At 37.0% G+C, this 15,418-nt stretch overlaps 1 protein-coding gene across 3 annotated transcripts in view; it reads left to right on the forward strand.

The window, feature by feature from the left end:
* The window catches only part of ELP4 (elongator acetyltransferase complex subunit 4), a 116,099-nt gene that overhangs the window by 93,599 nt on the left and 7,082 nt on the right, over nt 1-15,418 (forward strand). For 2 of the 3 annotated variants that reach the window (XM_071761854.1, XM_071761855.1), the window contains one exon: nt 12,006-12,578. The exons of the other annotated variant lie outside the window; for it this stretch is intronic. In XM_071761854.1, coding sequence (XP_071617955.1) covers nt 12,006-12,151 — 146 coding nt within the window. In that variant the 3' untranslated portion in view covers nt 12,152-12,578. Of the gene's footprint in view, nt 1-12,005; nt 12,579-15,418 lie in introns of those variants that run through there. 3 annotated transcript variants of the gene reach the window in all.

Genomic DNA, 15,418 nt, shown 5'->3' on the forward strand with positions numbered 1-15,418 from the left:
ACAGAGGCCATTTCCTACTTTATGCCTTATTATTCTTGTGGCCATGAAAGCCACCAGCTGTATTGTTCAGTAAGTTCTTTCCTTGTTGTGTGTCCATCATATATTTAATTTCAAAAAGTCCTAGCATCCTTACTCTTTTATGAAGATGTCTGAATCTCTGACACTGAGCTGATAAAGAGAATGATTTAATGAGTGAATGTTCTCAGGTAAAAAGGACCATTCAGGAATACCAGGCAGTCTCAGGTATAGAGATATTTGTCAATCAGTACAGAATAGCTACTCTTTCAGTAATGACTGTGTGCTAACTAATACCAAGCACAATCCACAAAATTTATCCTTATTTAGGAAATAGAGTGTTTCCTAGGTGTAACAGCTTTAGAAAAGCCATAGAAACATTTCTCCTGGATTGTGTATTACAGTTATTGTTAGTTATTGGAGGATACCATTAATTAGTTGAGTTGGATTGAATTACCTGGTTTGCTGGGAAAGACAGGCTTATTAGAAAGGTCAGTAATTTATACTACTACAAAAATTCTTTTGTTCAGCGCAGGAATGACCTAGTTTTGCCTTTCTTTTATATCTCTCTGAAACTCAGAGATGCAGAAAGTAGGGCAGAAGATACTGGCAAGTCATTTGCCTCAGTAATGTGGTCAGTTGCTGTTAGGTTATTAGCTAAATTCTTATTCAGGGAACTAGTTATCAAGCTAAAGTATTGTCAAGTGAGAGAACATGCACAGTCTGTTAAGAACAGATATTCCTGTAAAACAATTGACTTGCAGTTTGATTTTTCATCTGATATTATTAGAATTGTGCAGATATCTTGAATTGTTTTATGATGTTGGATAAACTCGTTGTAGTCTGGTATTGAGATTGGTTGTAGGCTGTGGAAGCAATAACAAAATATTTTTAAAATATTTTTTGTAATTATAGCAAACCAAACCATTTCGTATTCTTCCACTGCCTATTCTGTAGTGAAAACCTCCTTGTTTCCTATATGTCTGGTCAAAAATACCAAGCTTTAATATGTCAGTGTCATCTATTCAAATGGAAAGAACCATTTAGATTTTTTTTCCTTTAGAGCCTCGTCTTTTTCCAGTGTGGTAGCAGTTCCCCTTGGCAAGTTCCAGCAAAATTCAAAATATTCAAGTAAGATTGTCTGATAAGGCTCCCTGATCTCTAAGGTTTTTACTTATTTATAGGAAAAAATATTTAAATTGTATTTAGAAGAAGTAATTATACAGAAAGTACAAAATATCTTTCTTACCAGTATTTCTTCCCTCCCTCCAACCTATTTTCATGCTACGGGTCAGGACTTAACAGCTCTCAAGAGTGGCTGGCTGAATAGCAGCAGGCTGCTAAATCTCAAATCAAGTGCTCTTCAAAGCACCTTACTTCTCTCGAGAGAAAAACTTGAGGCAGGTTTTTCTATCTGGCCTATTCATCAAGTATAGTCTGCTGAATTGTTGACATTTCTAAACACTGAAGGGATTTTAAAGATCTTATTGCTCTAAAGAGACTTACTGGTAGTAGGGAATAAAGAAGCGGAATGAAAAAAAATCCTAGCACGTGAAAAATACAAAACTAAACTGCTAGAAACAGCTGAAAGCAAGTAACTATAATTTCACATAGAGTTTCTATACAAAACACATTATGATGCAGGAATCTGCTTTAATCTTCAGCCCTTCCCCCCCAGCTTTCATATAAATAGTAATGTTTATTTTAATCTCAATTAGTCACAAGAATCTCGCAACTTCTTATTCTGTGCTTAAACTTCCTTTAAAGCTTTGGTTTGCCAAAGGGGAATCAACATGACCACTTGATCACCAGTGCAATTTTTATATTTATTTTGTATAAGGAATACCAATCAGTGAGGAAAAATATGCCGTATTCTTTCATACCAAAATAGGCTGATACAATATTACAGAAGTTAAATTATAGTTCAGGGATTTCTAAGATTATTTGGTGTATAGCTACAAAAGGCTTTGTTAGCTGCAGTTTTAAACTGTAGCCCTCATGAGTCATGAGGGATTAGTACTGAAAAGAAGAGATATTGAAATATTAATTATATAATGACTACATCCTCACCTGGGAGCTACAGGAACTGAGCATACTTCCTCTATTAGTGCCAGTTTTTAGGGTGAGAAGACAGTGATAGCAGAAATACTTTTTTTTTTTTTTTTTTTTCTGGCCTGGTTTTTGCCTCAGCGTGGAGCATCTGACAGTGGCATTTGCCATTACAGAGCTGAAGTTTCTTGCTTGTGAAAAGCTGCAAACATAAACAGACTGGTTGTCTGTTTAACAGCCTGAGTTTTTATCTGTGCAAAATTTTGGAAATTAGCACTAACATTTATCTACCTAATTGATACTTGATTTTAAAACAGAGATGAGTAATAATTGTTTGCACTTACATATCAGGTTTTCATTTCATTTCACTTTTTTAAAGTGATTGAATAATTTGTGTATCTCTGTACAAAATAATCCTGTGAAGCAGGCTCAGAACATACCTGTAGCAATGCAGAACTTGTCCATGCATGAAAAGGAAAATCATTCAGAAAAAAAAAAAAAAAAAAAAAAAAGCTCCAGAAAATTAGTCTGCTTCAAAAAGCTATTAAATTGTTCCTCTCCCTGAAGCTTTACAAATGTGCTAATTGTTGTGTTCTGGTCATGTAATATGTTCCTGCATGAAGTTGAAGCACTTCTCCCTTTGCCAAAGCCCTTGTGCTGTCTGGGGGAGGGACTGGGGGGCTGTGCAACACGGGGAATGAATCTTCCCTTTGGGCAGCACGTGCTTCAGGTCTGAACACCCAGAAATGCTTCAGAGATCTGCAGGGCTGCCTAGCAGTGGAAATGTTCTCATTCTACCTGACCTAAAAAAAAAAGTATACAGAGAGCATAGGGCTACTCCCAGTACGAAACAACAATACCCCCCCCAGCTAGCATTTCCATTTTACCCCCCTGCACGCTCCTCCTTCATAACCAGGGACTTGCCAAACCTGTGACACTGGTCTCTTGAAACAGAGGCATTCAGGGACATATTGTATGGGAGGTTTGCATTGTGTAGTCAAATGTAAAGCAATACAGCTCACACTGTGCTTTCTAGAGCAATCCTGCACACCTTGTCTGCAGGCAGACACATCGGCCATAATCAGTGACTGGTATGCAGTCACAACTGGTGTGTGGATTTTCATGTGTAGTTATGGATTGTCTTTGGTTTGGACACACTTCTGCAACTGATGAGGAAAACAGCATTGTCAATGAATACAGAAATCCAGAAAAACCACTGAGGCAGCACTGGCACAGCCCACAGCTGGGCTGGTCAGGTCTCAGAGCAGCTCCTGTTTGCAACTGTTCTTGAGAAAACTCTTAATTAGAGTTCAAATTTCATAGGATCTGTAGAGTTTATATATTTGGAATCAGTAGAAGCTTGTAGGCAATGTGTAATTTAGCAGTAGCTGGCAGAACTCCTCAATTTGGAAGTCTGTTTGCATTTCAGTTGTCTGTCTTCTTTTTTTGAGTTGGCAAATCAGGTACTGAAGTTCACTTGTAACGGAGAATTGCCAGTGTGAATTAACTGTCTTGGAGCATAACCTTTCTGTGAGGTGTTGAAATTCATCTGGACAATTTTATCAAGGGGCAGAAGACATTTTATGCATTATTTGTGTTGTTGCATGCCCTCAGATAAAATGGTATTTTTTAAATGGGTGTATTAATGAGGGTTTCTTTAATGTGACAAAATATTCAAACTAAGTCGGAAGCTTGCTAGCTTGCAGTGAACTTTAACACATAGCTTTGGGTGCAAACTCAAATTTTTTATTAGATTTCTAACTAAACTGAAATTTTAGAGAGTGACAGTAACAGATGCTTCTCTCTGAGTGCTCTTTCTCCCTCGCCCTCCCTTACGTAGCTTTTGTTTGTACACAGTGTCTTGAACACTTCTCAGGCTTCCCAGTAAAGAGACCCAAGTCATTGCAGAGCAGCAAAGGCATCACCAGCAACTCTGGAATGTTTCCAGTGAGCCATCTGTGTTTTGATACGAAATCCATACTTTGTGGCATGTTGCAGTGTCATTCAAAGAAAGGAGATAGAGCAGTGACTCGGTGAGAAGCTTCATCAAGTTGTAGGACTGAATTCCTCTCCTTGACCTTTTACTCTCCAAGTTAAGAATTAAGTGTAAGCGAGTCATCCACATTTCCTGAATAATCACCAGAGATGGGCAAGCACTTTGCAAGGGTGATTCATCTCATATATAATATAGGTTGGACTGGATGGCTGACTTGTGGACAGCTGCAATTAGGCTGAATGAATCCATCAGGGAAGAGAATGTGACATTAACATTAGAATCCATCCGGGCTATCCTGAGAGCCCCAGAATTACTCAGACTTGCATCACAGGTCCCACATCTCTCTTACATAAGCTCAGGGAGAAGAAATTCAGCAGGAGGAACAGATCTATGGGAGAAATGTCAATCTGCTTGCTTTGGGCATAGGTGATGCCATCAGACTTATGTCTGATGACTGTTTGAATTTAGAACATTTCTCTTCAGCATTTAGACCCTGATCCCATTCTCAGCTATAGGATACTTAGATAATACATCTCCTCCATCTTTCCCATCCTTCACTAGTTCTTCTCTTCAGCCCTTTGTCACTTAATTTCTTCCCTTATATAGTCTCTTTCACTCCCCTTTCTATGCAGTTTTGGGTTTTTTAACTTAGAAAGAAAAAAAAAAAAAAAAAAAGCTTTGGCAGTAGAACAGTGTTACTATGACATTTTTCCTGCTGCCTGGATATTTTATCTTTCACTTCTTCCTTTTTACCCACTTTGTGCATTCAGACTGTAGACTCTTTAGGACAGAGACAGTCTCTCAATATTTGCTTAATAAGACCTGAATCAGTAATTATTGCAATAATATGCTATGCAAGGGTTTAATACCCTTGTGGTTTTAAGATTACCGTGTATTTTTCTTAACTTTGGATCAGACAAGCAGTTGAACAGCCATACTCCTTGGATTGCCTATAAACCTCATTGATTAATGTAGCTCCCTTAGCTTCTTCATTATGCAGAGATTTCTGTTACAAAGCAGGTCTGTTACTTGTACACTCACCATTTTCAAGCGTCAAAAAGGGTAAATCTACCTGGTATATTTATCTTTCTCTTGTGTCTTTTCACATGTAACAAATAATCTTAAACACATGGTGGAGTTTTTATTTGGAAGGAAAGAGTCTGTTGAGACAATTGCCTGTACTTACCTTTCCTGCCACTGAAAAGTAGTGACTGTTATATATTATATATATAACATATTAAAAAAAACATTTTCATAGTAGCAATGTGCTCTTTAACACAGAGACAGGGATATGTAGGTAAAAGTGTATTTATCAGCTCTTCTTAGTGAAAGCCTTCTCTCAAGATCTGATGTTAATAATTTTTAAAGCTTCAACTTTAAAACTGGGAATGGGAAATGCATATGGTAGATGTGCTTATTTTAACATGGGTTGATACAGTTGTGATTAATTATAAATTAGACACAGTTACCTGAAAAGCAGAAAATTTTACAATGTTCTTTTCAGAGGTCTTTATAATGAGTTTAGAAAATGTATCCATTGCTGTGATGTAGAAATGGTGGTAACAGCTGTGAACGTAGCAGAATAAGAAGAAACTGAGTTCATGTCCACTATACAGAAAAGTAGTGGACATTTTTTAAAATGCTGAGAAAATTGTATTGTGAACAGGAATGTGAGAGATTCATAGTAAATTGGTTTTAAAATAGTTTGCCTAAGACCTAGATACAGTTATGGGAGGGTAGTTTGGCAACATTCTCTCCACAAGATAAATGTTATAGGTTCTGAGACACTATCACTGTTTGTGAATGAAATTTCAGGACTATTGTATGATTTCTGCCCAACACAGGTCTAGGCCAGTGGGAATTACTTTCAAGTCCTTGCTGTGAGAGTTTATAATGTCTGCAGTGGTAAAAGGCTTCCTGGTTTGTCACTGAGGAGTGAACTTACATTAACTCAGATGTATTTTTAGGTTTTGTGGTATTAATAAGAATTTTATACCTTTTCATAGCAATATTGTCAGATTTGTGTGCGAGTTCTTCTTTTCTGAAGGCCTCCATGTCCTTTTCCCCAGCCTGATTGGGTGATCTTATTCATTATCAAGAAATCTATTTCCAGACAGGCAATAGTGATGATCACTTGGCAATCTGATAATTTTCAAACAAGTAAAGGGGTTTTTCACTCTAAGAGGAAGCTTTATGAAGCTGCATATTTATGAAGCCTCCTGCCAATTTCTCCAGAAAACCCACCTTTTTCATGATACCTAAAAAAAATGCTAAAGTCTTTTCCTAGCTACTACAATAAAAGAAATAATTAATAGTGACTATAAATGAGGTACTAATAAAATGACAGAAAAGGGAAAGAAATGATGCATTGTGGGCATCATAAGCAGAAATGAAACAGAAAAAGGAACTCGGCCTCTGTACCACAAACTGTTCTTGTTCTTTCTTGTGTGGGCGTTGTAGAATGGCAAGAGTTTTGCTTCAAAGAAAAACAAGTAGGATATAAAGCTCCCCAGCTAAGAGGCTGCATCTTTCATTTTCCCAACATTCCTAAAATTCTTCTCCCCACCCTGCTAGTCCCCTTAAACCAAATCCCTTCGGCTTTGGTGACTTCAGTCTTCATGGAGTTGTAGCAAATGGAACTAGAAGGGATCTAGAGAGGTCATTACCTGATCTCCCTGCCCCAAGGCAGGGCTGCAGCCACAGTAGACAAATAAGAAATTGTTTTGGTCAAAGATCCAAATAAATGGAATTGTGAAATTTTTTTTTTAAGTCTAATTTTGGGAGGTTTAGGTTCTGTTGTTAAAGCTTCATGTAACTTAGCTGGTTAACTTCAGTGAAATTACTTTAATATATATCAAACCAAGAACAAGATACCACCTCTTTTCTTATGAGAGTCAATTATTTGCATCACTCATGTTACTATTTCTTTGCTACAGTATTACATTTTTATAATAGCTACCAAAATGTTAAAGTTATTTTGAAGTAATATGAAGAGTAACTACTTTGGGGTTAGATTTTTACCAATGTATGTATAGCTGCTTATATCATTGCTAAACATTTTTATACTTTTTATGGTCTAAAGTAGTTTATAGAATATATGATTTGAATATCCCCCAGTTTTATGACATTTTGTTGTATCTTGGCTGTCTTCCACCTCAATTATTACTGAGTATTTATCATCAGTTAAAGCTTGTGTACTGTTTCTATGCATTTTGTATCTGAGGTATAATGAATATCAGGAGAGGTTATTAGGTAAACTGCTGGTCAGTCCTCTTAATACTGAAGAGAAAAAAAGTCTTACACTGAGAAGTCTGTTTTTTACAATGAACCTGTAGAACAATCACCTTGGTACAATTAACTACACAAACCCTAACTACACTGGCAAAAGCACTTTCTAGTATTTTTGTATACTAGGGATTTTTCTGGTTTAAAAAAAAATAAATTACACCCCAACCAAGTGTACCAGCCCATTGGAGATTCCCAGAAGAGCCCAAACTCTTTACCTCCCAGTCTCACAAGGCAGAGCAGTGTCAGAAAACCATCAGTGCTGTGTTTGGTCCTCAGAGCAGGGTCTGGGCTAACCGATTGCTCAGTGTCCCCTCTGGCCTGTGGTTTTACATATTCTTATCTTTTTTTCTTTTTCACCATTGAGAACAAATGCAGTAATTAGAAGTTTTCTTCAGGCAGAGGGCGGAGCAGAGGCAAAGTATGTAATAAGTTTGGTCTGGAGTGTTTTGCTTTGGTACTGCATGCCCTGAAGCTGTGTGCTTAGTTGGGTTCAGTGTAATTGTTTCTATCACCACGGAGCCTTTGGGACCTGCCCGAAACAGAGCAGGCAGGAAGCACCAGCACTCACATCGTGCCCCTTCCCTAGCCTACTATTGGCCAGTAATAGCCTTCTTCCATAGCCAGTTATTTCTTAATCGAGTGGGTGAAGCTTAGGGTCTGATTCTGAAAATCCCAGGTTTAAAATTTCTCTACCAGCTTGCACGGGTGGAAATAGTGTGTGATCGTGTAATTAAACACACTCTGATAATGCAGACACACAATTCACTTCACACAAAGGAAGTTTACTCCAGCATTCCCTGTTTTTTACACTGACAAACTTTACCTTTCTTTGATACAGGCTTTAAAAAATTATCACAAGGAGGACAGTTACAGGATCCTATTTGCACTTGCATATTTATTCTTGCTAGACTGTGACTAGGGGCTGGGGAGAGCAGATAACTGGAAAAGGAACAGTTTTGTCATAGTGACCAATTGAGGATGGGACACCTGGCTATGAGGAGTGGGACTACAGATATGAACAAAATCAGCCTGATTCTTATCAGTCTGATAAGAGAGAGAGATTGAAAGGGATGGAGGTCACAGCCTCAGAAACAGCAGCAAAGGCTGTCCGCCAGAAAACATTTTGTCCTAAACCAGGACTTTAAATGTGATTGTTTCTCTGCAGTCAGCAAGTATCTGAATGTCTAATGAAAATGTCTAATCATTCTGTAATGCTTGTGTTCAAAAAGGATCACAGCCTATTCATGCCATCACTTACTGCCCTAGTTCAAGTGATTGCAATGTCCCTATTGGAGCCAGAAATGAAGGCTTGTAGTTTAACCTGTGGATGTCTGTATAATAGCTTGCAATGAATTTTCAGTTTACTTGTGTTTTCAATTGTAGAATATCTCTAATGGTGTTAAAATAATTAATAGAATTAATATTTGCAGCCTTCTTTATATTTTTAAGCTGCACACAGAAAATGCAAGGAATGATATTTTGAAATGCCTGTTCAGGCTTTGTTCAGAGGTAGTGTCTGTGTGTGTGCTGTGATTCAGATGTCAATGGCAGGATAATATTCAGTTGTTTTTAGAGGGCCCTAGTGTTGTTTATTGTTCAGAATACATCTGATCTGAGGATGAATGTGATGTATGCAGTGAAATATGCTTCCTGGAGAACCAGCAGTTTGTTGTAATGTTTGAGAACTGGGATTGTAAAGCAGGTAAGGCTTGCATGAGGGATGGTCTTGTAGTTAAGACAGTTGAAGAAGGAATGGTGTGTCTCTGCCTATTCCACTTGTGTTGCTTCAACCCAGCATTTTAATTCCTGTTCTCTTATTTTGTGTCTCTTGCTTTCTGAGTGCCTGACTTGGGGTTCTTGAGGAAATACTGAGCACTTACAGCTGCAAATGAAGTGAGCATGCTATACAATGCTAAACATTTTGGAAAAGCAAGTCCTAAATGCCTCAGATTGTGTTCCTGAAATGAGTAGATGCCTTTTGCCATGTGTTTTATTTGCCTCAATTCCCTGTCCCTAAAATGGAGGTAGCTTTTCTGCCTTCTCTCACAAGAATATTAGGAAAATAACACAGTTGGTATTTGTGAAGCATTCAAGGGCTATATACTGACATGGCTATTGAAAAGCCATTCTGTCTTCAGAACAAGGTTTGAATAGTGTACAATAAATACATCAGAAAAGAACCAGAGTAAATAGTGACAAGAAAACAAAATCCTTTATAGCCAGTCAGTAAATGGGCAGTGTGCATATTCCTCATTGAATAAGATGGGGGAACAGTATATATGTGTATAATGAAGCACTGTATCATAGCAAACACATCTGTAAAAGCCTCATTCAGCCATACCATCCAATATAAGGATCTATAATTTTTACACTTCCTATCTGAGTCTTTGAAAATTAATAAATATTCTTCTGTCTATTTTATGTTTGTAATAAGTATCAACTAACAAATACAGCATTGACTAAGGCTGGTAAATAGCAATTTTTTTTTCTTTTTACCATATTTTTAGTCCAGGCCAGTGTGGCAGGGTTTAGAGTTGTTTCTTATCTGTGATATTAGTTAATCCCTGTGAAGATGAATTTGCTGAGTCTGGGGTCTGTTTGCTTCTTATCACCTTGCTCTGAATGCATTTGGCAGATTTGGTGACAGGGTCAGGGATTGCAGGAGGAAGACAGCAGTACCACATTTCCCCTGGAGGAATCACCTCTTCCACTCCCTGGTGTGGGCAGAGAGATGCTAACAGTGAGTGGGAGAAAGCTGGATTGCTTCACTTGCCTCTATGCCTCCCACATTGCAGATACCCTCTATCCTTCTAGCAGAGTTCTGTACAGGGTTCTGAAAGAAAATATGACTGAAAGACCTGCCAAGTCTTCCCCTGCACTTCCCTGCTCTTCCTTTTCCTTCATTTTCCAGTGGTTACAGCCCTCCTCATACATTCCAAGGTGTACATCAGCTCTTTCCTAGCAAAATTTTTGCATCAGACAAACAAAGATTGGTATCTGCTCTTGTTTATATTGTGTGGGTGTAGAAATGAGACATCACAGACCACAGTTCACAGCCACACTTAACCTTCTCAGGAATAAAGGATAAGCAAAGGATACGACACCACAGCACTGATTTTAATGTGGTGAAATGGAAGAGCTGCATCGTTACTCAATTGTATATATGGGTGGGGGTGGTTTGATACCTGAATTGTGCTTCATAAGCAAAGTGCTACAAATAAATACAGACATTTCTCCTATTTCAACCCTGAAGTATGCCATCTAACCCTGAGCACAGACTTCCCAGCTCCAAATGTGTGATTTTTATGCATTTCTTTCCCTTGGAGAAGAACCTAGCACACCTTCTTCTCCCTGCACTGCCCACAGCCAGGAGTGGCTGGTGATAGGAAGCCCTGTGGAACAGTCTCAAAGCCAGCAATGACTTCAACTGTTAGCCCACTGTAAATGCAGCTATTTCTTATGCTTTTTAATAGAATTCTTATCCTCCAAAAGTTGCAAACTTATTGAATAAAAGGCAGCTGTATTTATGTGTTGTGATAAAAGCAAAACCCCAGAAAAAGCAGAGAATAAAGATAGTCCTCACAGCCTCCTAATACAGTTTTGCAGCCACTACTTTTATCCTATTCCTTTCAGAAGTGTCTACATTTTAAAAGAAGAGCCACACAGTTTAGCCTTTGCCTACTAAATCTTTCAAGAAATATGCTCCTTCTCTAGCAGTTTCATAAATTATTGCACTCTGTAGAAGATGTTCCACTGTCTCATCTGACCTGCTTGCAGTACCTCACTGCGTCCAAAAGCAAGACAGTAATTAACCAAGTAAAGCCTTGGTTTTACATTAATTTTTACCTTATTTTACCAAAACTAAATGGTAATGTCATGTCTTTTATGTGTCTCCAGCATAAAAGATTATCAGAAGGTGAGTTTGAATTTTTTTTTTCAGTTGAAAAATAAGGTTTGTTGTGCAAAGCCTGTGTGCATGTGGACAACCGTGTAGCCTGTGTCTCAGTTTCCTCATCTGTAAAATGGATGTAATGTTCCTACAACTCACAAGGGATGGCAGATGATTGCCTTATACAAATGTGACTACTATCACTGCTTGTTTTTATTAACAACTGTCAGTAGAATAAGAAGAAGAAATATTTAGCAAAATAATGCTGCAACCAGGATGAGCCTTCTCCATCTTTTCAACATCACATCGCTTATGTACAGACTCTGCCACAAAGCATGCATGTTTGAAATAAAATTATACTTGTAATGCCAAAGAAATTAGAGGATTTTGTATAGGGGATGACATGCAGACAAAAACCCCTTACTTTTAAAGAAAAAATGCCCATAGATATAGTTAAGTACCTTGAGCAAATTTGAATTTTGTTTACAAAATTTTCATGATGAAAAAACCTATTACAGAATTACAATTTACAGAACAGAATAAATTGAAAACATGCAAAAATGTTTCCAGGTCAGCCTGAAAGAGTGTCTGAGAAGTGGTTTATTTGTGTGAGCAAACACTGGTCAGGACGAAGGCTGCATTTTGAATTACGCTACGGAAAATAAATTCTACTGCAATTATTATTATCTTTTTTTTCTCTCTCTCTTTCTTCTCTCTCTCTCTCTCCTCATCTCTCTCCCTCTCCCTCCTGAAAATCTCCTGCCACAGCGCCTGCATTTGCCTCCAGACCTGTCAGACACAGTGAGCCGCACGAGCAAACAGGATCTGGCAGCATCCCCCAAACTGCTGAGCTCAGGATGTGGTGCTATGGCCATGGGCAAGAAGCACCTGGACTTCTAGTGATTCCTACTTAGCAGTTTCACTCAGATTTATGTGACACTCTAATTATGAGTGTTAATGACTTATATAAATATTTTGCTTAATGATTTGACCCAGCAGTCTTTAAAAATACATGTTGTCATATGGTGCCTTTTTTTTTTTTTTTTTTTTTTTTTTTTTTCTGGTTTCTTTACGCTAATTTTGGATTTGTTTGGGTTTTGCTTTTTGTTAAAGCTTCTGTTATGTTGGGTCCTACCATTGTTCTGCTAAACTGCAAACAGAGTATTTTGTTACTTTTCTTAAAATAAGAAAACTACTCTTAGATTTTCATTTCTAGATTTATTTTACAATAAAAATAAAGGGACCTTTTTCCCAGTGGAATTTTTATATCCTTATGGTTAATATTTTGTATGACTTTTAAGTTAAGTTGGATGGTTTATTGAAATAAAGGAATGAAACTAAGCAGTTCCTTGTCACATGTTATTCTGGAGGCAAACTATACAGTTATGGTTTTTTAAAAATTAATTTTTGTTATTGATACACCATTCTTAAATTTCAGGAAGTATTTTCATCAGTTTATTAAATATGTAATAATAAATTTAAAATGTATAAGCTAGGTTTTATTCTAATATGCCAGTGATTAAGAATGTCAGGTTTTTAATTGGAATATATTACAGATAATTACTTTGCCTTATGCCTTACTACATGCATTTGAATGCACTTGAGTGGAATTTACTAACCATAGAGAAAAGAACTGATTTCCTTATGTGGTTCAAAACAGTAATCCTAAACAATTGAAGTCAGCACTATGAAATTATGTCAACAGACATAATTTGAAATTGAAATTCAAGCCGACAGCTACGTTAATGCTGGGAAACCAGGAGAGTGCATCTGAGCTCAGAGGAGGGGGGATCACAGCATGCTGGTCTGAAGCAGGGCAGAATATCCAAGTAATTCAGGCTTCTCTACCCTCAGATAAACAATTTGTGAACTTCTAAGTATTTTGTACATATCTCTGTGTATATCTCATCAAACAAAAGAATGGTAAAGCAGAGCTGACCTGTAAGTTAAAGTGGTTTGCATTCTTTCTTCTGAGGCTGACTTTCATTTTGAAAGATAATATCTTCTTCTCCACAGAACTTCCAAGCCACCCAGCTGTAAGATTGCATTACAGTTTCAAAATTTAGTCTTTATAATAGTGTATTACATGGCTGGAGTGAAATTGACTCTTCAAAGAACATGTTAATAGGATGCAATAATGGTAACTTATTTTGATGGGTTTGGAACCAGGAACTGGTTAAGTGATTTGCTTTTTTTTCTTGCAATCCAGGTTCTACTTTATTTTTTTTCTTGACAACCCTGTGTAAAACAAAGACATAGCTTTTAAAACTGTCTAACTAATATGATGAATGTCAATCACTTAAAAAACTCCACTGTAGCATAAACACATACTGTATACAGCTTTTATTCTGAATTAGAATAATTGAATCAATGACAGTGATTTGCCAGGATGTCAAATCTATCCATCATATCCTGTCACTACCAGTTTATTTTTTGTGATCAAAATCAAAAAGACTACTATTTTGTCATCAGCTATTTCATTAGTAGTAACAATCAGGTTTTCTCTTCTATATTTTTTAGATATGCCTGTTATATTTTTTATTTCTAAAGACACAAATCCTTTTTAAATCTTTTCAAAATAAAGTTTCAGAACTAAACTGTCAGTTTAATAAAGCAAGAAGACATCTATTTTCCTATGCCAATATATTTAAAATATTAACATTCATGTCTCAAACATTTTTTCTCTTTTTGTACCATGTGTAACATTGAATGGAAGTTCTCATTAGATACTTAATTGTGCCTTTTGAAAGCATTAAATGATTTAAATACTTAGGATAAAGGTTTTTTTTAACAAAGGTGAAGTTTTACATAGTCTGTCTAATGTAAATAAAACACAGTATTTCTTTGTGAAATATAAAGTGACAAGACATATATGTTGCTGCCAACATACTTAAATAGGTCATTGACTTAACATGCAGGGAAGAAAATACCATAAGAGCCACAGCTGATTTCTGGAAATTTGTAGTGACCAGGATGTGCATTCTATATGTGTGTGTGTGTGTGTGTGTGTGTGTGTGTGTGTGTGTGTGTGTGTGTGTGTGTGTGTCCATGTGTGTGCCCTATGCATTTACAGGACTTCAGTTTCAGAAACTTTGGTGTGTTGATAATAAAGCTGACAAATATTTTTAATAATAAAGCAAATCTGGATTAATTGTTTTTCCAAGTCACTAAACATGCTTTGTAAAGAAAGTGTTAGAAATGTACAGTGTTGTTTACCTAAGGCAGAAACATGGAGCAAAATTTGTCTTTTTTTCTTACAAAATACTGTATCACAACAGCATGTGACAGTGACTTGGCAATTCCAGTAACAGGTGAAATAAGGCTGTGCAGATATAGAGCACAGCTGGTGTAGATTTCATTTATTACACCAAGAGTAATTTTGCTTTGGGAAGCAGGATAGGTGTGTACTTGGTGATTTTCTGAGTTTTCCTCATAACCACTCCTACAGATGTCTACAAAACATCCTCCAGTTCTTTTCTTCTGTGGATCTCAAGACAGATATTTAAGCAAGGGGCACATCCTGGGTAACTGCAGAGTGGGTGCAGCCTCTTCTGACAGGCTGGTGCAAGGTGCTCCCAGCTGCTTTGCATCTTCAGAGGCTCCGTGTTGGCCTGGATGGAAAATCTGTGTGATCCTCGCTTCTGCTCAGAGGGCTCTTTTTGGCAGAGATTGTGGTATGAAGGTTTCTTTGTTTGTTGCAAATTTTAAGCAGAGCTTTCTACTTTTTAGCAGGCTACAAACTGAAACCACCAAACTCAGCAGGAAAACAATAGTTTGATCCCACTGAAGACATCCCCATTTCATCACAAGAACCTGATCTTTATAGAACTGTAACACACAGTCAAGCAATAATGAAATTTAAAATATTGAGTCTTGAATATGTCAAATAAGAATTCTTTACATAATTTCTGTTGTGTTCAAATTTTCAAAATACAAGTACTTGGAACATGAAAAGAATATTATGATAGACTAAGTATTTTTCTATGTTTGTAAAGAACTTTCAAAAGCAGTTTCAAGGATGCAGCTGAATTCAGTTTTGTGTAACAGTAGCTACAAGCATCTGAAAATGGGCATTCAGCTACTCCACATTCAATACATGTGGCAGGATGCCACTGGTTTCATCTTTATATTTAATATAAAATAGTGTTGTTGTTCCAAATACAGCTTTTGAAAAACTGCAA

This window comes from Heliangelus exortis, chromosome 18 (genome assembly GCF_036169615.1).
Source record: "Heliangelus exortis chromosome 18, bHelExo1.hap1, whole genome shotgun sequence".
NCBI lineage: Eukaryota > Metazoa > Chordata > Aves > Apodiformes > Trochilidae > Heliangelus > Heliangelus exortis.